A 27,345-nucleotide genomic window follows, 5' to 3' on the forward strand; every position below is an offset into this window, starting at 1 on the left:
TCCCAAGCATTTCTGATAAAGGATATTTAATCTGTACTTCAAAAAGTTAACAGTGTTTCAATGAAGTAACACTTCATCATAACAACTAGGATGGCTAAAAATAAAAAGGCAGTAACAAATATTGGTGAGAATTTGAAGAAACGGGAAGCCTCATACACTGCTGGTGGGTATGTAAGCTGGAAAATAATTTAGCAGTTTCTTAAAAAGTTAAACATAAATTTATCAAGTGGCCCACCAATTCCCTTCCCAGTTTGTCTACCTAGGACAAATAACAGTTTACGTCCACACAAAGACTTACACACAAATATTCATGGCAGTATTATTCATTCAACCCAAATATCCATCAACTGGTAAATGGATAAACAAAATATAGGATATCTAAACAATGGAATGCTATTCATCAATAAAAGGAAATGAAGTGTGGATACAAACTTCATGAATGAACCTCAAAAACATACTGAAAGAAACCAGACACTAACGACCACCTGTGTATAACTGCATTTCATGAAATGTCCAGAAAAGGCAACTCTAAAGACAGAAAATAGATTAGTGAATGCCAGAAGCTAGGGATGACAACAAGGGCACTACAGATCTTATTGAGGTAATAGAAATGTTCTAAAACTGGATTTATGCTGATGGCTGCATAATTCAGTAAATTTACCAAAAAGCATTACACTCAAAAAAAGTAAATACTATAGTATGTAAATCATTTATCAGAAAGTTGTTTTTCAAAAAGTTAACAGTAGTTATTTATCTTTAGCTAAGAGTATCACGGTAAATTTTTTTTTTTTTTTTTTTTTTTTGAGACAGAGTCTCACTCTGTCGCCCAGGCTGGAGTGCAGTGGTGCAATCTCGGCTCACTGCAAGCTCCGCCTCCCGGGCTCACACCATTCTCCTGCCTCAGCCTCCCGAGTAGCTAGGACTACAGGCGCCCGCCACTATGACTGGCTAATTTTTTGTATTTTTAGTAGAGACGGGGTTTCACTGTGTTAGCCAGGATGGTCTCGATCTCCTCACCTCATGATCTGCCCGCCTCAGCCTCCCAAAGTGCTGGGATCACAGGCGCCAGCCACCACGCCGGGCCCCGTATCACAGTAAATTTTACTGTTGTAGTTACACTTTTGAAAATGATTTGAAGGATTCGTTTTTAAAAAATATCAAATTACCAAACTTACTGGAATTATAAAAGCATACAGATTGAGTAAAAGCCATAGAGATTCTCTTCTATATAAAGTGCTTGGCCTTCAAGATATGTACTTTGACTGCTTATATTTTTATTATTTCTTAGCAAAGTTCTGACAGATGAGGATTGTTAAACAGCTGATTAAATGAAGTCTCAATGTACACATTTTTGTTAAGAAAAATTAATAGCCTCACATGGAGTTTCCTAAAGACACGCCAGTGGTAATATGAAATATTTTAAAGATTTTCTTTTTTTTTTTTTTGAGACGGACTCTCGCACTGTCTCTCGGGCTGGAGTGCAGTGGCACAATCTTGGCTCACTGCAACCTCCGCCTTCCAGGTTCAAGCGATTCTCCTGCCTCAGCCTCCTAAATAGCTGGGATTACAGGCGCCCACTGCCACCACACCCGGCTAACTTTTTGTATTTTTAGTAGAGACGGAGTTTCACTATGCTGGCCAGGCTGGTCTCGAATGCCTGACCTCATGATCCACCTGCCTCGGCCTCCCAAAGTGCTGGGATTACGGGCGTGAGCCACCGCGCCCGGCCATTTTAAAGATTTTCAAAGACTTTTCTGAATGAAAAGATAACATAGGTTATATAAACAAATTTAGTTACATCAAGTCTAAGTCTAAGCAAAACAAAATATCAAAAGCAGAACACAAAACTTTTTAAATATTCTTAAATACTTGAGCCCAGACCTTTTAAGAAGCTTTTCAAGAGCCTCTACTTATAACACACTAAAGCCTCAGAATAACTGCTTTCTAGATTCATGAAACAATCAGAGATGAGCCAAAGACAGGATCTGATTGTGTAAACATATGTACAGTAGACTCTGTAAGTGGAAACTTGAATAAAGAAATCAAAATGGGTCTGAAAAGTTAGGATAAAAGGGAACTTGCATTCATTTCCTAAGGCTGCCTTAACAAATTACCATAAATTTGGTGGCTTAAAACAACAGAAATTTCCTCTCATAGTTCTGGTGGCCCAAAATCTAAAATCAAGGTCACAGCAGAGCTATGCTACATCCAAAGGGAAGAATCCCTCCTTGCCTCTTCCTACTTCTGGTGGCTTCTGGCATTCCATAGCTTGGGGCAGCAGTAACTGATCTCGTCTCCATTTTCACATGGACTTTTTCCTTTGTATGTGACTGTGTCCCTTCCTCTTCCTTAAAAGGACACCATTCACTGGATTTAGGGCCCACCTAAAGGCTCTAAGTTGAGGATCTCAACATCACCTTGAGATCTTTCACTAATTACATCCACAAAGTTCCTATTCCAGGAAAAGAACCAGACAAGTGAAAGGCTCATTTCTTTGATAAAAAAACCTCCCTGCAAAAAACCTGACAAGGCAGGCCGGGCGCGGTGGCTCACGCCTGTAATCCCAGCACCTTGGGAGGCCAAGGCAGGAGGATCACAAGGTCAGGAGATCAAGACCATCCTGGCTAACACGGTGAAACCCCATCTCTAATAAAAATGCAAAAAAAATCAGCTGGGCGCGGTAGCGCTACATGAGATTAGCTACTGGAGAGGCTGAGGCAGGAGAATGGCGTGAACTCGGGAGGCGGAGCTTGTAGTGAGCCAGGATCGCGCCACTGCACTCCAGCCTGGGTGACAGAGCGTGACGCCGTCTCAAAAAAAAAAAAAAACAGACAAAACAAATTGAAATTATTTTGTGTTATTCTCAGTAGAAAATATCCTATTATATCATCTGAAAATTCTATCATTAAAACATTCTAAAATACATAGAAAAGGCAGGATGAAAATGTTTTACTGTCTAAAAATCTATTTCCCAAAGGCTTTTTCTATCCTAGTGTCCCCCATTGAGGTGAATGCCATCTTCCTCTACCCTGAAGCTCTGGCTACAAGACTGGATGCCATCCCCTCTGTTAACCAACCCATCAGCAAATCCTGTGGATTCCAAAATATATTCCAAATGCACACAATTATCACCCTTTCCACCACCACCAACTTAGCCTAAGTCCCCATGGTCTCTGGCCACAGTGAGCCTTTAAAAATATAAACATGCTGTCACTAAAATCCCAAATCTGCCCACCCCCTCCCATCTTTCTCTCTGTCTCTCTCCCAGCCACACAAGCCTCCTTGCATCCTGAAACACACCAAGCACACATCCATCTTGCTATTTCCTGTTTCTATTTCATCCAAGTATCTGAAAGACTAAATCCCCCACTTATGTCACTTCTTTGCTCAAATGTCATCTCACAGATAGGACTTTCCTGACAACTCCAACTAAATCAGTACTCCCACCCTTTTCCCTTTAACCTTCTGAACTCTTTCTTCTGATGATATAAGGTTGTTACTATCACCCTCACCCCACTAGAATGTGTGTTCTATGAAAGCATGTTTGGTTCACTGCTGTATACCCAGCAATGAAGTAGTATCTGAACATATGAGGAGTTCAACAAATATCTGATTGAAATATATACCTAGTTCGGAATGACAACAATAACTTACTCATGTATTTTTCCTTTTCAAATATCTTCCTTCCTCCATTATGTGAGGAATATTATGACAAATATTTCCCCAAATTATTTCCCATTCACAATTTTCTCTCTAAGTTAAACCTTACCAAGAGACACAAATGAGTTATCTGCCCCTAGATGGGGTGGGAAAGAAAGCTAGTCAGCAAACAGTCCTCTGATCTCGATATTTCTACTGCTCCTTATTTCGGACTTTCTTCTCCTTCCCACACTATTAACACATCTACTACTTTCCCCAAACCTGTGTTTAGAGAAACACAGGTTTGTGCACTGGTTTCCCCAAACCTCTTCTAGAAGATGGTCTCACCAGTAGTTAGGGTTACTGTACTTGCCTTTCTTTCCCCAGTGTCCCAAAGTAAGTTCCAAGGAACAACATATCCTAGGGGAGTTAACTGAGTTAGCAAACAATGAAAAAGGATCACATAAATTCAGGAAAAACTTCATTAAACAAAATTGAGCAGGTGTCTTTCTTGGAGGACTTTTCAGAATCTTAACTATGTTCATGTGCATTATAAATTTCCCAAATGGAAACAGATTACACACTGTAATCCAAACTTATTTTTTCAACCCAAACTTATTTTCTTCAAAGAGCTTCTCTAAGAACTTGTACTCTACAACATTTATTTTAGTCAACACTATTCTAGAGCAAGTGTCCTAAAAACAAATCTGAAATGTGAAAGAAAAGAACAAATACAAATAGGATCAATCTTTCGGTTATGTCATTAATTATACTCTTTTCTTCTACCCATCTCAAAAATTCAGGTAGCCTGGCTTACTGAAAACACCTTTTACTTTAGATATCAAAGAAGGCTTAAACGGAGATTTGTTAATGGATTTAAATTATAATTAAGGTGTTCACTGATGGCAGGATATTGTTTGGGGATAAATCATTTTTTCATAAATGGTGAAGAGTGATGAAAATCAATAGTTACCAAAAGTAGCATAAAACCAGGGCCCAAAGCATTCAAGTAATTTCCCCTCCACTGACATATCTTTTTTATAACACCACCAACAAAAATAAGGGTGGGATTAAAGGGGCAGAAGGAAGCAAGTTCTGAAAAGTTTGAGTCTCAATATTGTATTTCTGGATGAAACTATAATTATAGGTAATAGACTCTTATATAAGAAAACTAAGTCAGCAGGATCACTTTATAATATGATGAACAATATAAATTCATACCCTGTCTGATGCAAAAATTACTTCCCTAACAATTTTGTCTCCATTATTTTCCCATATACCTCCTGGGAACCCACCCTTATCACTGCCAGTATATGCCTCCCTTCCCTTTAAAACCTTCTTCTGGTCAGCTCTTCACCTTTTTCACTCTTATTGTGTATCAGTGCCAGTTTCCAACCTTGAACTCTTTCATCCTAACATTTGCAGAGTATCTTCATAGATACTCTTCATTCGATGTCAGAAAGCATAAGCTGAACTAGTCACAACCCTAACATAAAAGAAACTCCTGAAACTTAGAGGCCTTACTGGAATAAGTCCCAACTGCACCCTCCCTAGCAGATAAACAATGCTACCTTCAAGCCCAATCCCACAACAATCCTAAATTCTTTGAAACTAAAAATAGCTCAGCTGTTGTCTCATCTGCCAGCAGATGGCCAGACTATTTTTAAGTCAGGATTCTCGAGAGCAGGAATGGATCAGGCTAAGCTAGGGCAGCCTAGACTCCCTCTCTCTGCAGAGAGCTGTAGTAGGGCAGGTACCAAAAGAGGGCAACCTGGAGCTGTTCCTGGGCCTGTGGGCTTCTTATCAGTTGTGACAGTGTAACAGTGTGGGGGGGGGGGGGGGGGCGGATTCTTTCTTTTTTAACCATTCTTTACTTCAAAATGAAGTCTGACATAAGAAAATTTGAAAAACGTTTTACATTAACTCTGCATCCCTTTAAAGGTTTATTTTTCTTTCTGTGAAAACAAAAGTTCCTTGAGAAGTCTTTGAGAATGGATTGTTTTAATGAAGTAAAATTTCCCCTAATCTAGATGCTGTTTCATAAGTTATACTTTTTGACAAAAAAAAAGTTTTAAGAATACACAATAAGCTGTAATTTCATGAGTATAGTTTACAGAAAATCCATCTATAATTGGCCATATGTTAAAAGGTAGCTGAATTAATTTTGAATGGCAATACTCAGAAATCTACTCACATGCCAATACAATGATTTTCAAACAAAAAAGGATTAAATGTCTGACATACTATGTATTTTCCTGTTAACTGTCCATCTCCCTTCAGCTGTATGCTCAATAAATATTTGGGGAAAGAATGAAGACAGACAGGTCGGTATTTAGAAGGGTTATAACACCACCCACAAAATGATCTCTGTATCTTCACCATCCAACACCTACCCACTCACAATCTATAGACCCGAGAGGACTAAATCAGGCCTTTTCAGTTTGCTTTCCCATCCTGCTTAATGGCCACAAAGATTACCAACAGACCAGAGCGGGCCTGGCCCAGGTCTCAATAGTGAAGTGGAGAAGATAAGTCTCTAACGGTCTTCAAGGACAATACATTTGTGGGAATACCATCTTCCTGCAAAATATACTTTCTGCAAAGACAAAATGAGTTATGCTTATCAATTTATGTTTGGGTGGTGATGTAGATAGACTGCAAGGGAAGAAACAAAGTTCACCAGGGATTAGCTACCATGAGATTACTGAGATTTTGCTTTGTTGGGAGGCTAAATGTAACTTTACGAAATGTGGGAAAAAATGCCTCATACATCTCAAGTAAATAAAGTACTGTGGTGCCTAGCCCTTCCCTGGATAGTCACATTCCTCGTAACAAGCTTCTACTGAGTATACAGAAGGGACAAAAAAGTAAAAACTGTCAAAATCTGGAATAGACAACCCTGGTACAGTTGGCAAACATATCAAGTAATCCCGACCTCCAGAAATGGCAAGGACCATTTAGAGCGCTATAGGCCCTCTAAAGATGATGCTCATGAGTGGTAGGGAATACCCAATGCACGAGTTAACAAGACAGTGCAATCACATTTATGGCATATTAGAGGAGATGTGACCATACAATCATTAAGTTCAATACCCTAATTTTACAGAGAACTTAAGGCCCAGGGACTTGCCTAATACTACAACGTAACAGAACTGGGATTTAAACCTAGGATCTCAGACTCTCATTCCAGTAGGCTCTCCATTAAAATATGCTTACTTATGTTACCACTTTGGAGAAGGAAAATATATACATACACACAACACACTCCATTTCTTCAGTTTGATACTTACAATTTAATGTATTAAAAATATGTTGTAACATGAAAAATCTGAATTATAAAAAATTAAGGCCAGGAGAGGTAGCTCATGCCTATAAACCCAGCACTTTGGGAGGCCAAGGTGGGAGGCTCTCTTCAGCCCAGATTTGGAGACCAGCCTGGGCAATATAGAGAGACCGCCATCTCCACCAAAAAAAAAAAAAAAAAAAAAATTAGCCAGGTGTGGTGGTGTGCCTGAAGTCCCAATTACTTGGGAGGCTGAGGCAGGAGGAATGCCTGATCCTGGGAGTTTGAGGCGGCAGTGAGCACTGATTGTGCCACTGCGCTTCAGTCTGGGTGACAGAGCAAGCCCCTGTCTCAAAAAACAAACAAAAATTTTAAACTTTAATTTGAATCTCTCTAAAGTTCTTCAACCTTCAAGTAATTTACAAACCTACATATAACAATTCTTTTAAAAATCCTGAAATCACTTTCTCCCCAGTCTCACTCCAATTTAATATTATTCCTTTCAGGATCTAGATATAAATACAGTTTTTGCCACTAGACAACTGTCTTCTCATACACCGGGAACAGTCTTTTGTTAGCTACAAAAATAACAAAATGCAAACTTCTGGTCGATGAGTAAGGTGAAAAAATAATCTTAAGCCCCTAATACTACACATTCAAATTTTTTAAGATGAAATTTCTTCGACGTTTTTCATACTACCAATTTTAACGATCTAGGAAAAAAAAATACAGTACATTACAGCAAATTAAATGGTAGTCTTCTATTTAATAATTAAAAGCTAATTTTAAGTTGTCTAGACTCCTTAACTCTAGCATACTTCAAGTTATCGTGGATTTTTCCCCTTTCAAGAATGCTTTTTTCTAAAGCCCATTTAACAAGCTTCCTTTTCTTGCCAATTTGACCTAGTGTATTTCCAGTGCTATAAAGTGTAAACATTAGGAATGTATCTTTGTGTTAAATGTTCTGGTCTCTCAAACGATTTCATCTCTGATGGATGCAATAGATCTAACAATGTTCCCCCTTTAACAATTCCTCATCTGCCTAACCTCATAGGTAGGAGGTATTGTTTGGATTTTCCCTACTGCGGGCTTCATTACACTAGATCTCTTCCATCTGAACTATAAATCACAATTCAAGCTTGAGAGCAGCTGCCACTGTCCAGACATGTGGCTGGTGGGTGTGATTGTCTTTTTCATTTTCCTCATTTCAAACCCTCCCTTCCCTTGTCACCTAAAGCCATTTTATCTAAAGGTTCTTTGCTTCCCTGCTTTCATGCCGCCACCCCCACCCTCACCCCTTAACCACCGGTCTTGTTCTTCCAGGTCAGCCCAGTCAGATACAATATTACTCTATGTTTTTCCTGTGGCGGAGGCGGAGAGATGTCAGAACGGGCTGCACCTCTTGCAAACCCCTTCTCAAGACTGTCAACAAGGAAACAACTTCAGCAGCCTATCTCCCCAAAGTACCTCGCCAAACGAAAAAGTTATTGTTAATTATGATACGGAACCTTTCCCACACCCAATCTTGACATACCAGCCCCACCTCAATTTCCAAGCTAATAAACAACAGCTCATCTTCTGCTTCATCACAAAGGGTGGTATCCAGTCCGCACCTCACGGACCACCAACAAAATCCTCTCACTCTCAAGTCGATCCCTCAAACCCAGGTGCCCCGCGATCCTAAGCCCTGCCGCGTTTCCCGAGCCCAGCTCACTGCCCTTCCTCCTCTACCCCGCCTCTGCCCCACATCCAGCCGAGTTCCTGTCAACTCCAGACAGGGAGCAGAGGGCTCCGCGAGGGCTTCCCGAGGTCAGAGGCGCGGGCCTCGGGCAAGCCCCGAGCGACCCCACCCCCCCACAGGCGCCCCCCTCCCCGTCCCACAACAAGCACCCCATCCCCCGGGCCTCCTCCCCACTCACCTAACGCCACCTCGCAAGCTTTGCGCAGCTGGGAGTGATGCGCCTTCTTCACTTCCTTGTCGGCCAATATCTTCTCCAGAGCCCGGGTCAGGAACATGTTCTTCGTCTTCTTCCCCTCATACATGGACGCAGAGAAGGAGGCGGCGGCTCGTCCGACCCGCGGCTCCCAGCGGCTGGAGGGGAGGAGGAGGAGAGGAAGGAAGAGAAGAGAGAAAGGAGAGGGGGTGGAGGTGGGGGAGTGGAGGCGTGGAGGGCAGCGGCAGGATCAGGAAGGGGCGGGCGAGCGGGACCAGCCGCGGTGTCGGCGAAGGGCGTCGAGGTCCTCGCCGCCCCCAAGAAGCCGTACCTCGAGGGCCGCGCCCGTCGGGCCTCCGCTTCTCCCGGCCCGGGGGTCGCGTCCCGGCCGCCCCTCTCACTCGTCCCTCCGGCCCTGGTGGCGGTGAGGGAGCCCGGCCCGGGCGGCTGTCTGCCGGGAACTGAGGGACGAGATGGCGGCGGCTCTCAGAGGTACCGCGAGAGAAGGGCTACCCTGGCTACTGTGGGGATTAGCACCCGCCGCGGCCGCGAACTGGCCCCCATTACCGCCGACCTGCCCCGGCCGCCATGTTGGGAGGAAACGACGCGTCACGCAGCGGCCGAACGGCTGCAGAGGAGGAAGCGGCGGCGGCGGCGGCGGCGGCGGCGGCGGCGGCGCTCCCTGCCCAGAGCTGCCGCGGCGCCGGGAGGCTGGGGGCGGAGGGCGGCGCGGGAGGAGCGGCCCGAGCCGCAGCGCTACGGCGGCCCGGCGGGGCCTCCAGCGTTCGCCTGCAGGGCGGCGTGGGGCGTGGCGGGCCTCTGGTGGCACCGCGCCCAGCACTTAGGGCTCTTGGTGGCGGTCGAGCTGCGGGACCAGAGATCCCCCCACTCGGCACCCCTGCTCCTGCCGAGTGAACAGGACTCCTGGCTACTCTGCACCGGCTTTCTAACTTTCTGATGGGGGTGCAGTCCTTTGCATTCCAGGGGTCACAGCAACACCCGCATCGCCCGTTCTCAGCTGCACTGGGTCTCCGCCTGCATCACTCGACTCTAAAATTTCCTTCCCTAGTGCACGGAACTGCTGTCCAGGACTGTGCTCTCCGACTACCTCGGGGAGGATTCTGTTTTGGGAAAAGTAAGCCAAAACCTATTGATAAGGGTTCAAAAATGTTTCACTTTTTTCTCTCTCTGTCGGATAAATCGGTCAACTCTAGATTTCAGGTCCCTTCTGAATTGACTCAGTTAAGGTGAATGGTTGTGAATGAGGTCCCTTAGAGTTCTGTGTTTCTGTGCCTTTAATACTAAGATTTAGTCCAGGACATGTAAACCAGTTTAGAATGGAAAAGCTTTAAGTACAAACAGATTAACACACGTGACCATGTGTTTGCTTTAGTCTGAGTGTAGAACTCAAATTTCTGCAGTATTTAATTTCTACAGTTTCCTTCTGAGCAGAAAAAGAATACCATAAAAATATTTGCAAACATTTTATATGGTGATCTAGGGTCACGTCTCCAAGTTCTAAGCTTCTGTGGCTCCACGCACACAGGTTCCCTAATGTTTACTATGCATCTGTCACTGTTCTGTTCTATTAGATTGCCTTAACTATAGGCTTGTCCTAACGTAACCATCCAAACCTAAGGAAGGAGAAACTTAAGTGACTCTGTGAACTTAGTGAAGTGACCAGATTTAGGAAGGCTAAAACCCAGAGGAAATAAAATGGAAAACTTGAAGGTGACAAATTAAAGTGGAAAAATAGATTAATTTTTTTAAACTTTATTGTCCTGAGAAACAAATCTATAAATTCATTAATTTTATTTTAGAGACTATCTCTAGATTTCTGGAAATGAAGGATTCATTATACTCTTAGATCAGATATAATACTGATTTCTGTGTATACGTTAATAAACTTTTTTAGAACAAGTTCCATTTATTTTTTTCTTCCCTTCTTTCACAGGTGTTGATCCATTTCTAATTCATCTTTGTTTCTTCATAATGGAGTGTTGTGCCAGGTACTGTTGAGGGTAGTAGCTGATCACCAAACCCATTTACTCTTCTTTCTTAGTATAGAATTGCATTGTCCAGCCTCCCTTGAAGTTAGGTGTAGCCATCCAGGCTTAACCTATTGTTAAAAAACCAACAAGAAATTCCCACAAGCAATCTTTCATGCTGTTTCCCTTCTTTTTTTTTTTTTTTCTTTTGGTAGAGATGGCATCTCACCATGTTGAACTCGTGGCCTCAAGCGATCCTCCTGCCTCAGCCTCCCAGTGCTGAGATTACAGGCATAAGCCACCATGCCCAGTCTCTCTTTTCCCTTCTATGGCCACATGCTGAAGATGGCAGAACCACAAGTTAGGAGTCTTATTTTCTGAATTGGAACTCTTGGAGAAGAACCATCTAGAATAACTATTTTGGACTTTACATGAACGAAGCAGACTCTTCGGTTATGTTTAGCTGTCAGCTTTATCGTAAAACATACTTGGGATTCATTGATGAACAAGACAAGCTGGCACCTGTAGCCCCAGCACTTTGGGAGGCCAAGGCGAGAGAATGGCTTGAGGCCGGGATTTGCAGATGAAACTGGGCAACATAGCAAGACACTGTCTTTACAAAAAATAAAGAAAAATTAGCCAGGCACGGTGGCATCCACCTGTAGTTGCAGCTGCTCAGGAGACTGAGGAGGAAGGATCGCTTGAGCTCAGGAGTTCGAGGCTGCAGTGAACTATGATATGATAGTGCCACAGCATTTATAATCATCTCATCTGCTTGCTTTGCTTGTTGATTGGTTGCATGTTTCTCTCATAAGTGCAGGGACCTCATATCTCTGTCTATTCACTTCTCTGTGCCCATCATCTATTGCTGGCATAGAGAAGGCCTTTGCTATAAACTTATAGAAACTTGGATAAATGAAAGGCACCAGGCTAAGACAAGCATGATACCTGCCCTTTTGGACCTTACAGTATAGAGTAGGGAAAAGATATTAAGTCAGTAGTGAATATAGAATTACAAATCTGTTAAGTATGATTAAAGAATAGAGTGCTGTGAGAGAAGGGAGAAGTAAATTAAATTGAGACCTGAAAGAAGAGTAGACATTAGCCAAACTAAGTCATGAAGAACTTTCCAGGCAAAGTCTCTTGGGGTAGGGGGAAGCTTGGCAAGCTTCAGGAAACAAAACAAGGCAGTGTGGCTGAAAGGATCAAGGAGAATGGTGCCAGTCAGGATGAAGAGGGAGCTAGGAACCAGATCATTCAGACTCTCGTAGGCCATGTTAGGGGGTTGCAATTTCATCGTAATAACAATGGAAATTCATTGAAAGGTTTTAAAAGTGGGGGATAAAGTGATCATATTGGTGATTTTAAAATAATCCCTCTGTTACATGGAGAATGGATTGGAGGGGGAGAAGTGAGGATGTGGCAAAACATTTTAAGAAATTTATTACAACAGCGCAGGATGGCTTGGTCAGGTCCAGGGCCACCAAGCAAGGTTGTGGAGATCGTGGCACAAGGGAGCAAGTGTGGCTGAAATCCAGCCCCACTGTCTGCCCAAAAGAAGAGGCTTCTTTCACTAATTTGCATAAAGGTTAGCCCAGAAATGACAGTGGTAGCATGGAGATGGAGCAAAGTAGACAGATTTGGGATATACTTTGGTGGCAGAATAAACCGGACTTAATTAACTGGAGTGCAGGTTAGAGAGAGAAAGAGGTCACAGATGAATACCAGGTTTCTGCTGGGAACCAGTGAACAGCTGGAAATGCCATTTGTAGAGATAGGCTAGATGGAAGATTTGAGGGTAAAGAGTGTAGTTGTCAGTTTCAGAAGAATAAACTCCTCTGAGATATGACCTAACCCTCCCAGAAGGAATGATTTGCATCTTCCTTTGAGAGGACAACTCATCCTCTTCCCTTGCTGGGTTTACCCAAAAGGTGGTGGTGCTTGAGGGTGGAGGGGGGTAGGAGTAGTCTTACGAGATGGGCACTCCTATCCACTTGAAACTCAAGATACTAACTCAGACCTGTAGCAAAAATAGAGTAAGACTCTAGAATAAAGCTGATGCTCTTGGATATTTTCAATCTTTTATTGACAGGTACACAGGGAGTGGCAAAGGAGATTTTTACACGAAATTATGAGTACAGACCAGGCACTGTGGCTCATTCCTGTAAACGCAGCACTTTGGGAGGCTGAGGCGGGTGGATCACCTGAGGTCAGGAGTTCAAGACCAGCCTGGCCAACATGGTGAAACCCCGTTTCTACTAAAAATACAAAATTAGGTGGGCGTGGTGGCGGGTGCCTGTAATCCCAGATACTCAGGAGGCTGAGATAGGAGAATCGCTTGAACCCAGGAGGCGGAGGTTGCAGTGAGCCAAGATCATGCTGCTGCACTCCAGCCGGAGCAACAGAGTGAGACTCGATCTCAATTAAAAAAAAAAAGAAAAGAAATTATGAGTACATTCCCCTGTATATATATTTTTTTACTTTTTTATTATTAATGTTTGGTGCTAATATACAGCTATGTAAATAAATGCAATCTCAGTATTCACTTGCACTTGGCTTCCTTGCAGTTTTCAAAACATCCAAATTCTATTTCTGAATTTCTAAAATATCTATCCTCTAAATTTTGAAATATATTTTTCCTTTTTTTGTTTTGTTTTATTTTTTGTTTTTTGTTATTATTATTTTTTGAGACGGAGTCTCACTTTGTTACCCGGGTTGGAGTGCAGTGGAGCGATCTCGGCTCACTGCAACCTCCGCCTCCCGAGTTCAAGCAGTTCTCTTGCCTCAGCCTCCTGAGTAGCTGGGATTACAGGCGCCCACCACTAAGCCCAGCTATATATTTTTCTTATACATAATTGCTTTCCTGAGTCCATTTTGCCTCTCAGTTTGCACTCTCACCTTCCTATCACCTAATTCCCCCTCATCATTTCCCCTTCCATCTGTTAGTTTGCTGCGTACTAGCTGCTTTGGCTTTACTTCTTGGATAATTTTCCCGCTTGTTTCCAAAGAGTCAAATAATATCAAGCAATAAAAGACTTTGATCTGGGTTTTAGCATCTTTATTGGTGTGCTTTATCATAGTCCTTTTAAATATAGATATACATTGAGTGTAACAGAAAGATTAAAATCTGAATAAAATTTTAATTAATGTGGAGCATATTTGGTTGATGTTAAAAGCCAATATTAGTTAACATAAAAAATAACATCATGTTTACTTGACTAAAAAAAACTATGTGATGCCTCCGGTAGTCTTTCTCACATAATCTCAGAATTTAAACATTCCATAATCTGACTCCTGACATTGGTAGAGGAGGAAAAAAAATTATTTTCCCTCTACCCGTGTTGTTAGTTCATTGGCTGGGGCTCTGCAAATTAGATGGACAAAAGACAGATTAATAAAGGCAAAGATGTATTAACCTGTGCGTGGTACAGTTATGGGAGTACTCAGTGATGAGTAACTCAAAAGTGTGGTTGTTAGAACTTGTTCTTCCATAGCATCGTAACAAAATAACAATAAATTTTTAGAAAAATCCTACAAAGGAAAGGACTTTGAGTTTCTAGCGTAGCAAATTTGGGAAGCAAATTTGAGAGAATTAGCAGAAGATGAAAGCTAGGTAATAAAATTTGTTATGTATTATTGAATCCTAAGGGTCCAGAGTTGTCTCCAGTGATTAACTTTTGTCTTTCCTGGTAAAGGGGTGGGGGTGTGGGAGTGGGCGGGGAGGAGACACCTTTACAAAGCCAGGATTACAATTTGGCAAGTCTAGCTCCAGAGCCCATATTCTAAATAACTAAACTATGCCGCCTCTAACAGTTTAGTTTGTCTTTTATGGTAATGCCCCAGTCCCTCTTCCTCAGTTGTACACATGTAGGCACTCGTGTTCCAGCGCATTCCCTTCTCCAAATCACCCTCTACCTTTTATCCCCATGCAACATACTCATATAAACACCAAGTTCATTCACACCTGTGTGCCTTTGTTCATCTTTCAAATGATCCAGAGTGCTCACTGCCACCTTTCTTTTATTTGTTCTCCCCAAAGGCTTCCCAACCTTCAAAGTCTCTTTGAAATTCCATCCTCTCCTAAAAGTTCTTTCTTCTACCTGCAGTAACACTATTCTCTCCCTTCTGTGTCTACACTTTATGCCTAACTGTCCCCAGTAGTGTTGAATTCTCTACTTTTAAGTTTTTGAAGACTAGGCATACACAAAGAGGCAGCCAACTTAGCAAAAGATGAGAAACATTGATTAAACAGAAACAATCAGTTTTGCTGAAACCACAATAATGGCATGACTAATAGAAAGGCCATCTCCAAAATAAATGGTCTGCTTTCTTGCTTTTCATGTAAGCTAATTTGATATTCCACTTTCACTAGTCTGCTTGTTTTTACCTCATTTATTAAGACAGTAAATGGATATAGTGTATCTTTAGCCAGGTGCGGTGGCTCATTCCCATAATCGCAGCACTTTGGGAGGCCGAGGCAAGCAGATCACCTGAGTTCAGGAGTTTGAGAACGACCTGGCCAACATGGTGACACCTGGTCTCTACTAAAAAAAAAAAAAAAATTAGCAGGGCGTGATGGCACATGCCTGTAATCCCAGCCACTTGGAAGGCTGAGGCAGGAGAATCGCTTGAACCTGGGAGGCGAAGGTTCAATGAGCTGAAATTTGCACCACTGCACTCCAGCCCGGGTGACAAGAGTGAAACACAGTCTCCAAAAAAATAAAAAAGGATATAGTGTATCTTTAAACTGGGCGGTTCTACTTGTTGTCCTGCAGGCAAGGTACCAAGACATTGGACAGGGCAGACAGAGGGAGAGCATTGTGTATTAAAGAATTTGATTTAGAAAGAAAAGAAAGCAAATTTTTATTGAAAAAGAGACTATAAGGTGGTATTTGATAAAGAGAACATTCCAAAAAGTTAGAATGTGGTTGCAAAAAAATAAATAAGTAAATACAAATCTAGAGCCATATGGCTTTTCGTGAATTTAAAACCATCCAATGCTAATCTTTTACAGAATAACAAAATTGAAAGCATAAACTCTTAAATTTTCCTACTATGTTTGGTTTCACAATTCTCTAGCATGACGAAAGGTACTTACTTTTAATCTATAGCACTGTACTCTACTTTTCTCTACACAGTTGTAATTTTTCCCGGAAAGTCACACCAATGATAGCTACTACTTATTGGATATTTACTTTGTATGAAGCTCTTGGCAAGCATTAAGTCACTTAATCCTTAATCCACAACTCAGTGATACATATATTATTATTTCTTTTTTATAGTTGAGAAGGAAAAAAGTTCAACAAGTTAATTGCCCAAGGTTACAGTGTGGCACAACCAAATACAAATCTAAGTTTGTCATTTGCCATAATCCATGGATGCTCTTAACCATTGTTTCATCCTATTTCTTTCTTAGTCACATATTTCTAAATATCTGTTTGAGATGACTTCTCACCAGTATTGTGCCACAATTATTTTAAGGCAGGACCACATTGTCTCTTTCTTTTGAAACTACCCTCAACAGTTAGTACACTGAAAAGAATTTTAAGTGTTAATGAATAAGTGGACATTAATCTTTCTAATGAGGTCAGGTTTTCCAAAATTTTTTTAATGGGAATTTTTTATTAAAAGCCTGCCTTTTAAAGAAATTGAATTTTTAGTTTACTTTAAAACTTTTGGAAAAAGAAATTTTCAGGCCCAAATGGTTTCATTCCTGAATTCTATCAAACATTTAGAGAAGAAATAACACCATCTCTTTCAGAGAAAAGAGGAGAGAACACTTTTCAGCTTATTGTATGAGGCCAGCAAAATTAAATAAGAACAGGACAGAACTACAGATTCATATCCTTCCTGAACATAGATGCAAAGGTCCTCAACAAAATATTAGCAAATCAAAATCAGCAAACTGTTAAAAGAATAATACACCACAACCAACAGGAGGTTCATGCTGGGAATGCTAGCTGGGGCACTGTTAGAAAAGCAATTAAGGGGCCTGGAGCAGTGGCTCACGCCTGTAATGCCAGCTGAGGCAGGTGGATCACGAGGTAAAGAGATCGAGACCATCAACCTAGTGAAACCCCGTCTCTACTAAAAATACAAAAATTAGCTGGGCGTGGTGGCACGCACCTGTAGTCCCAGCTACTCGGGAGGCTGAGGCAGGAGAATCACTTGAACCCGGGAGGCAGAGGTTACAGTGAGCCGAGATCACGCCACTGCACTCCAGCCTGGTGACAGAGCAAGTCTCCGTCTCAAAAAAAAAAAAAAGGAAAAGAAAAGAAAAAAGAAAAGCAAGAAAGGTTATTGACTACACTCGCAGACTAAAAGAAAAACTACCTGGCCCTGGCGCGGTGGCTCAGCCTGTAATCCCAGCCCTTTGGGAAGCCAAGGTGGGCAGATCACGAGGTCAGGAGTTCGAGACCAGCCTGACCAACATGGTGAAACTCTGTCTCTACCAAAAACACCAAAATTAGCTGGGCATGGTGGCACGTGCCTGCAGTCCCAGCTACTCAGGAGGCTGAGGCAGGAGAATCACTTGAATACAGGAAGGGGAGATTGCAGTGAGCTGAGATCACGCCACTGCACTCCAGCCTGGGCGACAGAGTGAGACTCTGTCTCAAAAAAAAAAAAAAAAGAGAAAAAGAAAAACTACCTGATGACGTCATTTGATGCAGAATAAGCATTTGATAAAATTCAGCATCCATTTATGCTGAAAACTCTCAGTAAACATACGCAACCTGATAAAGAATATCTTCAAAAAGACCAACTACAGGCAACATACTTAATGGCAAAAACTTGAATGCCGTGAATGGAAAGAAGGCAAGGATGTTTACTCTCAAGACTCCTATTCAACAGCATACTGAAAGTCCTAACCAGTATAATCAGGCAAGGAAAAGAAAAGGCACACAGGCTGGAATGGAAGAAACAAACTGTCCTTATTCAGTCAGCATAATTGTATATGTAGGAACCTACAAAAAAACCTCCTAGAACTTACAATTGAGTTTAACAGCTTCACAGGATATGAAGTCAGTGAATGAAAATGAATTGTTTTTTAAATTTTTTTTTATACTTTAAGTTCTATGGTACATGTACACAACGTGCAGGTTTGATACATAGGTATACATGTGCCATGTTGGTTTGCTGCACCCATCAACTCATCATTTACATTAGGTATTTCTTCTAGTGCTATCCCTCCCCCAGCCCCCACCCCCGACAGGCCCTGGTGTGTGATGTTCCCCGCCCTGTATCCAAGTGATCTCATTGTTCAATTCCCACCTGTGAGTGAGAACATACGGTGTTTGGATTTCTGTCCTTGTGATAGTTTGCTCAGAATGATGGTTTCCAGCTTCATCCATGTCCCTGCAAAGGACATGAACTCATCCTTTTTTATGGCTGCATAGTATTCCATGGTACATATGTGCCACATTTGCTTAATCCAGTTTATCATTGATAGACATTTAGGTTGGTTCCAAGTCTTTGCTATTGTGAACAGTGCCACAATAAACATACATGTGCATGTGTCTTTATTGTAGCATGATTTATAATCCTTTGGGTATATACCCAGTAATGGGATGGCTGGGTCAAATGGTATTTCTAGTTCTAGATCTCTGAGGAATCGCCACACTGTCTTCCACAATGGTTGAACTAGTTTACACTCCCACCAACAGTGTAAAAGTGTTCCTATTTCTCCACATCCTCTTCAGCATCTGTTGTTTCCTGACTGTTTAATGATTGCAATTCTAACTGACGTGAGATGGTATCTCATTGTGGTTTTGATTTGTATTTCTCTGATGGCCAGTGATGATGAGCATTTTTTCATGTGTCTGTGGGCTGCATAGATGTCTTCTTTTGAGAAGTGTCTATTGTATCCTTTGCCCACTTTTTGATGGGGTTGTTTGCTTTTTTTTCTTGTAAATTTGTTTGAGTTCTTTGTAGATTCTGGATATTAGCCCTTTGGCAGATGGGTAGATTGCAAAAATTTTCTCCCATTCTGTAGGTTGCCTGTTCACTCTGAAGGTAGTTTCTTTTGCCATGCAGAAGCTCTTTAGTTGAATTAGATCCCATTTGTCAATTTTGGCTTTTGTTGCCATTGCTTTTGGTGTTTTAGTCATGAAGTCCTTGCCCATGCCTATGTCCTGAATGGTATTGCCCAGGTTTTCTTCTAGGGTTTTTATGGTTTTAGGTCTAACATTTAAGTCTTTAATCCATCTTGAATTAATTTTTGTATAAGATGTAAGGAAGGGATCCAGTTTCAGCTTTCTACATATGGCTAGCCAGTTTGCCCAGCACCATTTATTAAATAGGGAATCCTTTCCCCATTTATTGTTTCTCTCAGGTTTGTCAAAGATCAGATGGTTGCAGATGTCTGGTGTTATTTCTGAGGTCTCTGTTCTGTTCCATTGGTCTATATCTCTGTTTTGGTGCCAGTACCATGCTGTTTTGGTTACTGTAGCCTTGTAGTATAGTTTGAAGTCAGGTAGCATGATGCCTCCAGCTTTGTTGTTTTTGCTTAGGATTGTCTTGGCAATGCGGGCTCTTTTTTGGTTTCATATGAACTTTAAAGTAGTTTTTTCCAATTATGTGAAGAAAGTCATTGGTAGCTTGATGGGGATGGCATTGAATCTATAAATTACTTTGGGCAGTTTGGCTGTTTTCATGATATTGATTCTTCCTATCCATGAGCGTGGAATATTCTTCCATTTGTTTGTGTCGTCTTTTATTTCATTGAGCGGTGGTTTGTAGTTCTCCTTGAAGAGGTCCTTCACATCCCGTGTAAGTTAGATTCCTAAGTATTTTATTCTCTTTGTCGCAATTGTGAATGGGAGTTCACTCATGATTTGGCTCTCTGTTTGTCTATTAATGGTGTATAGGAACGCTGGTGATTTTTGCACATTGATTTTGTATCCTGAGACTTTGCTGAAGTTGCTTATCAGCTTAAGGAGATTTTGGGCTGAGACGATGGGGTTTTCTAAATATACAATCATGTCATCTGCAAACAGGTACAATTTGACTTCCTCATTTCCTAATTGAATACCCTTTATTTCTTTCTCTTGCATGATTGCCCGGGACAGAACTTCCAACACTATGTTGAATAGGAGTGGTGAGAGAGGGCATCCTTGTCTTGTGCTGGTTTTTAAAGGGAATGCTTCCAGTTTTTGCCCATTCAGTATGATATTGGCTGTGGGTTTGTCATAAATAGCTCTTATTATTTTGAGATACGTTCCATTGATACCTAATTTATTGAGAGTTTTTAGCATGAAGCGCTGTTGAATTTTGTCGAAGGCCTTTTCTGCATCTATTGAGATAATCGTGTGGTTTTTGTCATTTGTTCTGTTTATGTGATGGATTACGTTTATTGATTTGTGGGTGTTGAACCAGCCTTGCATCCCAGGGATGACACTGATTTGATCATGGTGGATAAGCTTTTTGATGTGCTGCTGGATTCAGTTTGCCAGTATTTTATTGAGGATTTTCGCATCGATGTTCATTAGGGATATTGGTCTAAAATTCTCTTTTTTTGTTGTGTCTTTGCCAGGCTTTGGTATTAGGATGATGTTGGCCTCATAAAATGAGTTAGGGAGGATTCCCTCTTTTTCTATTGATTGGAATAGTTTGAGAAGGAATGGTACTAGCTCCTCTTTGTACCTCTGGTAGAATTTGGCTGTGAATCTGTCTGGTCCTAGATTTTTTTGGTTGCTAGGCTATTAATTATTGCCTCAATTTCAGAGTCTGTTCTTGGTCTATTCAGAGATTAAACTTCTTCCTGGTTTAGTCTTGGGAGGGTGTATGTGTCCAGGAATTTATCCATTTCTTCTGGATTTTCTAGTTTATTTGCATAGTGGTGTTTATAGTGTTCTCTGATGGTAGTTTGTATTTCTGTGGGATCAGTGGTGATATCCCCTTTATCATTTTTTATTGTGTGTATTTGATTCTTCTCTCTTTTCTTCTTTATTAGTCTTGCTAGCAGTCTATCAATTTTGTTGAGCTTTTCAAAAAAACAGCTCCTGGATTCATTGATTTTTTTGAAGGGTTTTTGTGTCTCTATCTCTTTCAGTTCTACTCTGATCTTAGTTATTTCTTGCCTTCTGCTAGCTTTTGAATTTGTTTGCTCTTGCTTCTCTAGTTCTTTTAATTGTGATGTCGGGGTGTCGATTTTAAATCTTTCCTGCTTTCTCTTGTAGGCATTTAGTGCTATAAATTTCCCTCTACACACTGCTTTGAATGTGTCCCAGAGATTCTGGTATGTTGTGTCTTTGTTCTCATTGGTTTCAAAGGACATCTTTATTTCTGCCTTCATTTCGTTATTTACCCAGTAGTCATTCAGGAGCAAGGTGTTCAGTTTCCATGTAGTTGTGCGGTTTTGAGTGAGTTTCTTAATCCTGAGTTCTAATTTGATTGCACTGTGGTCTGAGAGATAGTTTGTTGTGATTTCTGTTCTTTTACATTTGCTGAGGAGTGCTTTACTTCCAATTATGTGATCAATTTTAGAATAAGTGTGATGTGGTGCTGAGAATAATGTATATTCTGTTGATTTGGGGTGGAGAGTTCTGTAGATGTCTATTAGGTCTGCTTGTTGCAGAGCTGAGTTCACGTCCTGGATATCCTTGTTAACCTTCTGTCCCATTGATCTGTCTAATATTGACGGTGGGGTGTTAAAGTCTCCCATTATTATTGTGTGGGAGTCCAAGTCTCTTTTTAGGTCTCTAAGGACTTGCTTTATGAATCTGGGTGCTCCTGTATTGGGTGCATATATATTTAGGATAGTTAACTCTTCTTGCTGAATTGATCCCTTTACCATTATGTAATGGCCTTCTTTGTATCTTTTGATCTTTGTTGGTTTAAAGTCTGTTTTATCAGAGACTAGGATTGCAACCCCTGCTTTTTTTTTGCTTTCCATTTACTTAGTAGATCTTCCTCTATCCCTTTATTTTGAGCCTGTGTGCATCTTTGCGTGTGAGATGGGTCTCCTGAATACAGCACACTGATGTGTCTTGACTCTATCCAATTTGGCAGTCTGTGTCTTTTAATTGGGGGATTTAGCCCATTTACATTTAATATTAATATTGTTATGTGTGAATTTGATCCTTTCATTATGATGTTTGCTGGTTATTTTGCCTGTTAATTGATGCAGTTTCTTCATAGCATCAATGGTGTTTACAATTTGACATGTCTTTGCAGTGGCTGGTACCGGTTTTTCCTTTCCATGTTTAGTGCTTCCTTTAGGAACTCTTGTAAGGCAGGCCTGGTGGTAACAAAATCTCTCAGCATTTACTTGTCTGTAAAGGATTTTATTTCTCCTTCACTTATGAAGCTTAGTTTGGCTGGATATGAAATTCTGGGTTGAAAATTCTTTTCTTTAAGAATGTTGAATATTGGCCCCCACTCTCTTCTGGCTTATAGGGTTTCTGCCGAGAGATCCACTGTTAGTCTGCTGGGCTTCCCTTTGTGGGTAACTCGACCTTTCTGTCTGGCTGCCCTTTACACTTTTTCCTTCATTTCAACTTTGGTGAATGTGACAATTATGTGTCTTGGGGTTGCTCTTCTCAAGGAGTATCTTTCTGGTGTTCTCTGTATTTCCTGAATTTGAATGTTGGCCTGCCTTGCTAGTTTAGGGAAGTTCTCCTGGATAATACCCTGCAGAGTGTTTTCCAACTTGGTTCCATTCTCCCCATCACTTTCAGGTACACCAATCAGACTTAGATTTGGTCTTTTCACATAGTCCCATATTTCTTGGAGGCTTTGTTCGTTTCTTTTTACTCTTTTTTCTCTAACCTTGTCTTCTTGCTTTATTTCATTAATTTGATCTTCAGTCACTGATACCCTTTCTTCCACTTGATCGAATCTGCTACTGAAGCTTGTGCATGCATCATGAAGTTCTCATGACATGGTTTTCAGCTCCATCAGGTCATTTGAGAACTTCTCTACGCTGTTTATTCTAGTTAGCCATTCATCTAATCTTTTTTTAAGGTTTTTAGCTTCCTTGCAGTGGGTTCAAACATCCTCCTTTAGCTCGGAGAAGTTTGTTATTATCAACCTTCTGAAGCCTACTTCTGTCAACTCGTCAAAGTCATTCTCCGTCCAGCTTTGTTCCATTGCTGGCGAGGAGCTATGATCCTTTGGAGGAAAAGAGGCTCTCGGATTTTTAGAATTTTCAGCTTTTCTGCTCTGGTTTCTTCCCATCTTTGTGGTTTTATCTACCTTTGGTCTTTGATGATGGTGACCTACAGATGGGGTTTTGGCGTAGATGACCTTTTTGTTGATGTTGATGCTATTCCTTTCTGTTTGTTAGTGTTCCTTCTAACAGTCAGGTCCCTCAGCTGCAGGTCTGTTGGAGTTTGCTGGAGTTCCACTCCAGACCCTGTTTGCCTGTGTATCACCAGCAGAGGCTACAGAACAGCAAATATTGCTGCCTGATCCTTCCTCTGGAAGCTTCGCCCCAAAGGGGCAGCTGCCTATATGAGGTGTCTGTCGGCCCCTATTGGGAAGTGTCTCCCAGTTAGGCTACACGGGGGTCAGGGACCCACTTGAGGAGGCAGTCTGTCCATTCTCAGAGCTCAAACGCCGTGCTGGGAGAACTGCTACTCTCTTCAGAGCTGTCGGACAAGGACGTTTAAGTCTGCAGAAGTTGTCTGCTCCCTTTGTTCAGCTATGCCCTGCCCACAGAGGTGGAGTCTAGAGGCAGTAGGCCTTGTTGAGCTGCGGTGGGCTCTGCCCAGTTAGAGCTTCCCGGCTCCTTTCTTTACCTACTCAAGCCTCAGCAATGGCGGATGCCCCTCCCCCAGCCAGGCTGCCATCTCACGGATCGATCTCATACTGCTGTGCTAGCAGTGAGCAAGGCTCCGTGAGTGTGGGACCCGCCAAGCCAGGCACGGGAGAGAATCACCTTGTCTGCTGGTTGCTAAGACCTTCGGAAAAGTGCAGTATTTGGGCGGGAGTGCCTCGTTTTTCCAGGTAGTCTGTCCCGGCTTCCCTTGGCTAGGAAAGGGAAATCCCCCAACCCCTTGTGCTTCCCAGGTGAGGCAATGCCCCGCCCTGCTTCAGATCGCCCTCCATGGGCTGCACCCACTGTCCAGCCAGTCCCAGTGAGATGAACCAGGTACCTCAGTTGGAAATGCAGAAATCACCCATCTTCTGTGTTGATCACACTGGGAGCTGCAGACCAGAGCTGTTCCTATTCGGCCATCTTGGTGAAGTCCTATTTTTTGTTTTTTTTTTGAGATAGAATCTTGCTCTGTCACCCAGGCTGGAGTGCAGTGGCGCAATCTTGGCTCACTGCAACCTCCACCTCCAGGGTTCATGCGATTCTCCTGCCTTAGCCTCCCAAGTAGCTGAGATTACAGGCACCCGCCACTACGCCCAGCTAATTTTTTGTATTTTTTTTTTAGTAGAGAAAGGGTTTCACCATGTTGGCCAGGCTGGTCTCAAATTCCTGACCTTGTGATCCGCCCGCCTCGGCCTCCCAAAGTGCTGGGATTACAGGTGTGAGCCACTGCACCTGGCCTCAATTCTGTTTTTATATATTGTCATGTACAACTGGAAACTAAAATTTTTTTTAAAAAACTCTATTTACACTAAAGTCAAAAAATGAAATACTTGGTTATAAATCTAACAAAACATGTATACAATCCATATGCTGAAAACAAAATGCTACCTAGTATTCGATAATAGGGTGACTATAGTCTAATAATTTAATTGCACATTTAAAAATAACTAAAATAGTGTAATTGGATTGTTTGTAACACAAAAGATAAATGCTTGAGGGAATGGATACCCTATTTTCCATGATGTGATTATCATGCATTGCATCCCTGTATCAAAACGTCTCATGTACCACATAAATATTTACACCTACTATGTACCCACAAAAATTAAAATAATTATTTTCAAAATATGCTGATGAAGAGAATAAAAGCTTAAATAAACAGGGAGACATATATTCATGGATTGGAAGATGTCAATTGGTCTGTAGGTTTAGCAGAATTCCAATTATGTGGTTATACACAAGCTGATTCTAAAATGTACATGGAAAGGCAGTGTAACTAGAAAAGTCATACAATTTTTAAAAAGAACAAAATTGGAGGAATGACAATACCCAATGTTGAGACAACATAAAGTTTCAATAAGACACTAGAGTATTGGCTGGGGGATAGACACATTGATCACAGAATAGGAAGTCCAGATACAGACCCACAGAAACATAGCCAGTTGTGGCCAGGTGCAGTGGCTCATGCTGGTAATCCCAGCACTTTGGGAGGCCAAGGCAGTCGGGATCACCTGAGCCCAGGAGTTTGAGACCAGGCTGGGCAACATGGCAAAACCCCCTCTCTATAAAAAATACAAAAAATTAGCCAGGCACAGTGGTGAGTACCTGTAGTCCAGCTACTTGAGAGGCTGAGGTGGGAGGATCACCTGAGCCAGGGAAGTCGAGGCTGCAGTGAGCCATGATTGCACCACTGCACTCCAGCATGGGCGATGGGAGTGAGACCCTCTCTCAAAAATATATATGTGTGTGTGTGTGTGTGTCTGTGTGTGTGTGTGTCTGTGTGTATAGTCAGTTGATTTTTGACAAAGGTTCAAAGTCAATTCTGTGAAGACAGGATAATCTTCTCAAGAAACGATAATGAAACCATTAGATATCTATATGTGAAAGAAAGGGCCTCAATCTAAATATCACATTTTATACAAAAAAGTAGATCATAGAGCTAAATGTAAAATGTAAAGCTATAAAACTCTGATAAATAAACATAGGAGAAAATCTTCATGAGTTGGTGTTAGGCAAGAAGTTATTGGGGATAACACCAAAGCATGATCTATAAAAGAAAAAAATTGATACACTGGACTTCACAAAATTTATAACTTTTGCTCTGTAAAGTATTAAGAGCAAAAAAAGACAGGCTATAAAATGGGAGAAAATTTTGAAAATCTCATATTTGACAAATGGCTTGTATTTAGAGTACATATTTTTAAAAATTCTCAAAAATCAACAATAAAAACATGAAGCAACCCAACTTAAAAATTGGTAGAATAGTTGGACACTTCAGTAAAGAGGATGTAGAATGGTAAACAAGCATAAGAAAAAATGTTCATCATCATTACCTGTTAAGGAAATGCAAAATAAAACCACAATGAGTTACTACTATACACCTATTAAAATGGCTGAAATAAAAAATGCTTCAATATCAAGTGCCAGAGGGGATGTAGATCAATCTGAACTCTCACACATTGCTGGCAGAAATGCAGAATGGTACAACAAGTTGGGAAAACAATTTTGGTACTTGCTTATAAAGTTAAACTAATACTTAACCGTGACCCAGCATTCCTAACGATAGATATTTACGTAATCTAGGGAAATTAAAACTTATGTTCACCCAAAAACATGTACACATATGTGTAACTCTGTTCATACTCACTAAAAACTGGGAACAATTCAAATATTGTCTTTCTTTGGGTAAATGGATAAACAAACACTGGCATATTTATACAATGTTCTAGTACTGAGCAATATAAAAGGACAAATTATTGATACATGCAACAACTTGGATGAATCTCAAAAGCATTTTGCTGAGTGAAAGAAGATAATTTCAAAAGGTTTTATACTATATTATTCATTTCTATGACATTCTGAAAAAGGCCAAACTATAGAGATGAAAACATCAGTGGTTATCACCTATCATATGTGGAGGTAGGAGGTGTCTATAAAGAGATGTAATGTAATTTAGGGGACTGGGGTGATGAGGATATTCTCTTTTTTCTTTTTTCTTTTTTTTTTTGAGATGGAGTCTCGCTCTGTCACCTAGGCTGGAGTACAGTGGCGCAATCTCAGCTCACTGCTACCTCTGCCTCCTGGGTTCAAGCGATTCTTCTGCCTCAACCTCCCCAGTAGCTGGGACTACAGGCGCCCACCACCATGCCTGGCTAATTTTTGTATTTTTAGTAGAGATGGGGTTTCACTATGTTGTCCAGGCTGGTCTCAAACTCCTGACCTCATGATCTGCCCGCCTTGGCCTCCAGAAGTGCTGGGATTACGGGCGTGAAACACCACGCCCGGCCACATATTCTCTATTCTGGTTGTGATGGTGTAGAAATCCATACATCTGTGTGTGTAAATTCATAGACCTGTTCACAAAAATACATCAGTTTTACTCTATGATAATATATTTTTAAACTTTACTTTCAGTACCACTAAATATCACTTTTATTTCTATGGGACTGCTAAATCAGAACCCACTGAATATAAGGCAGAGAGAGATGATTAATTCTAGATGTTTTTATTTTATAATTTAAAAGAAACACAGGTTTGCTATGCCAAGTAGTAGAAAAATGTAAGCAGTATTGAGGGGAGGAGGGTCTGGTTAGTAAAGAGGCTAAATTATCCAGCTACGACATGCACTGAATTTTCTGGATAATTATACACATTTCCACTCACCTATAAGCAAGTAAGGCTCTTGAGGCACATAAATGATTCCACTGCAATAAGTTACATTTTTTGGAACTCTACTAACAC

At 41.3% G+C, this 27,345-nt stretch overlaps 2 protein-coding genes across 8 annotated transcripts in view; one reads left to right on the plus strand and one right to left on the minus strand.

Moving 5' to 3' along the window:
- Nucleotides 1-9,307, minus strand: part of ARFGEF1 (ADP ribosylation factor guanine nucleotide exchange factor 1) — a 143,678-nt gene extending 134,371 nt beyond the window's left edge. For 3 of the 7 annotated variants that reach the window (XM_054657363.2, XM_054657362.2, XM_016960236.4), the window contains exons 1-2: nt 9,188-9,307; nt 8,842-9,014 (exon numbers count right to left, since the gene is read on the minus strand). In XM_054657363.2, coding sequence (XP_054513338.1) covers nt 8,842-8,965 — 124 coding nt within the window. In that variant the 5' untranslated portion in view covers nt 8,966-9,014; nt 9,188-9,307. Of the gene's footprint in view, nt 1-8,841; nt 9,101-9,187 lie in introns of those variants that run through there. The other 4 variants (XM_001162263.5, XM_054657360.2, XM_054657361.2 and 1 more) reach the window with 2 other exon arrangements.
- LOC129135612 (uncharacterized) overlaps nt 8,964-27,345 on the plus strand; it is a 30,931-nt gene continuing 12,549 nt past the window's right edge. The window contains exons 1-3 of the mRNA XM_063816117.1: nt 8,964-8,991; nt 9,081-9,991; nt 10,811-10,865. Coding sequence (XP_063672187.1) covers nt 8,964-8,991; nt 9,081-9,814 — 762 coding nt within the window. The 3' untranslated portion in view covers nt 9,815-9,991; nt 10,811-10,865. The remainder of the gene's footprint in view (nt 8,992-9,080; nt 9,992-10,810; nt 10,866-27,345) is intronic.

The sequence above is a fragment of the Pan troglodytes genome, chromosome 7 (genome assembly GCF_028858775.2).
Source record: "Pan troglodytes isolate AG18354 chromosome 7, NHGRI_mPanTro3-v2.0_pri, whole genome shotgun sequence".
In the NCBI taxonomy this organism is placed as follows: domain Eukaryota; kingdom Metazoa; phylum Chordata; class Mammalia; order Primates; family Hominidae; genus Pan; species Pan troglodytes.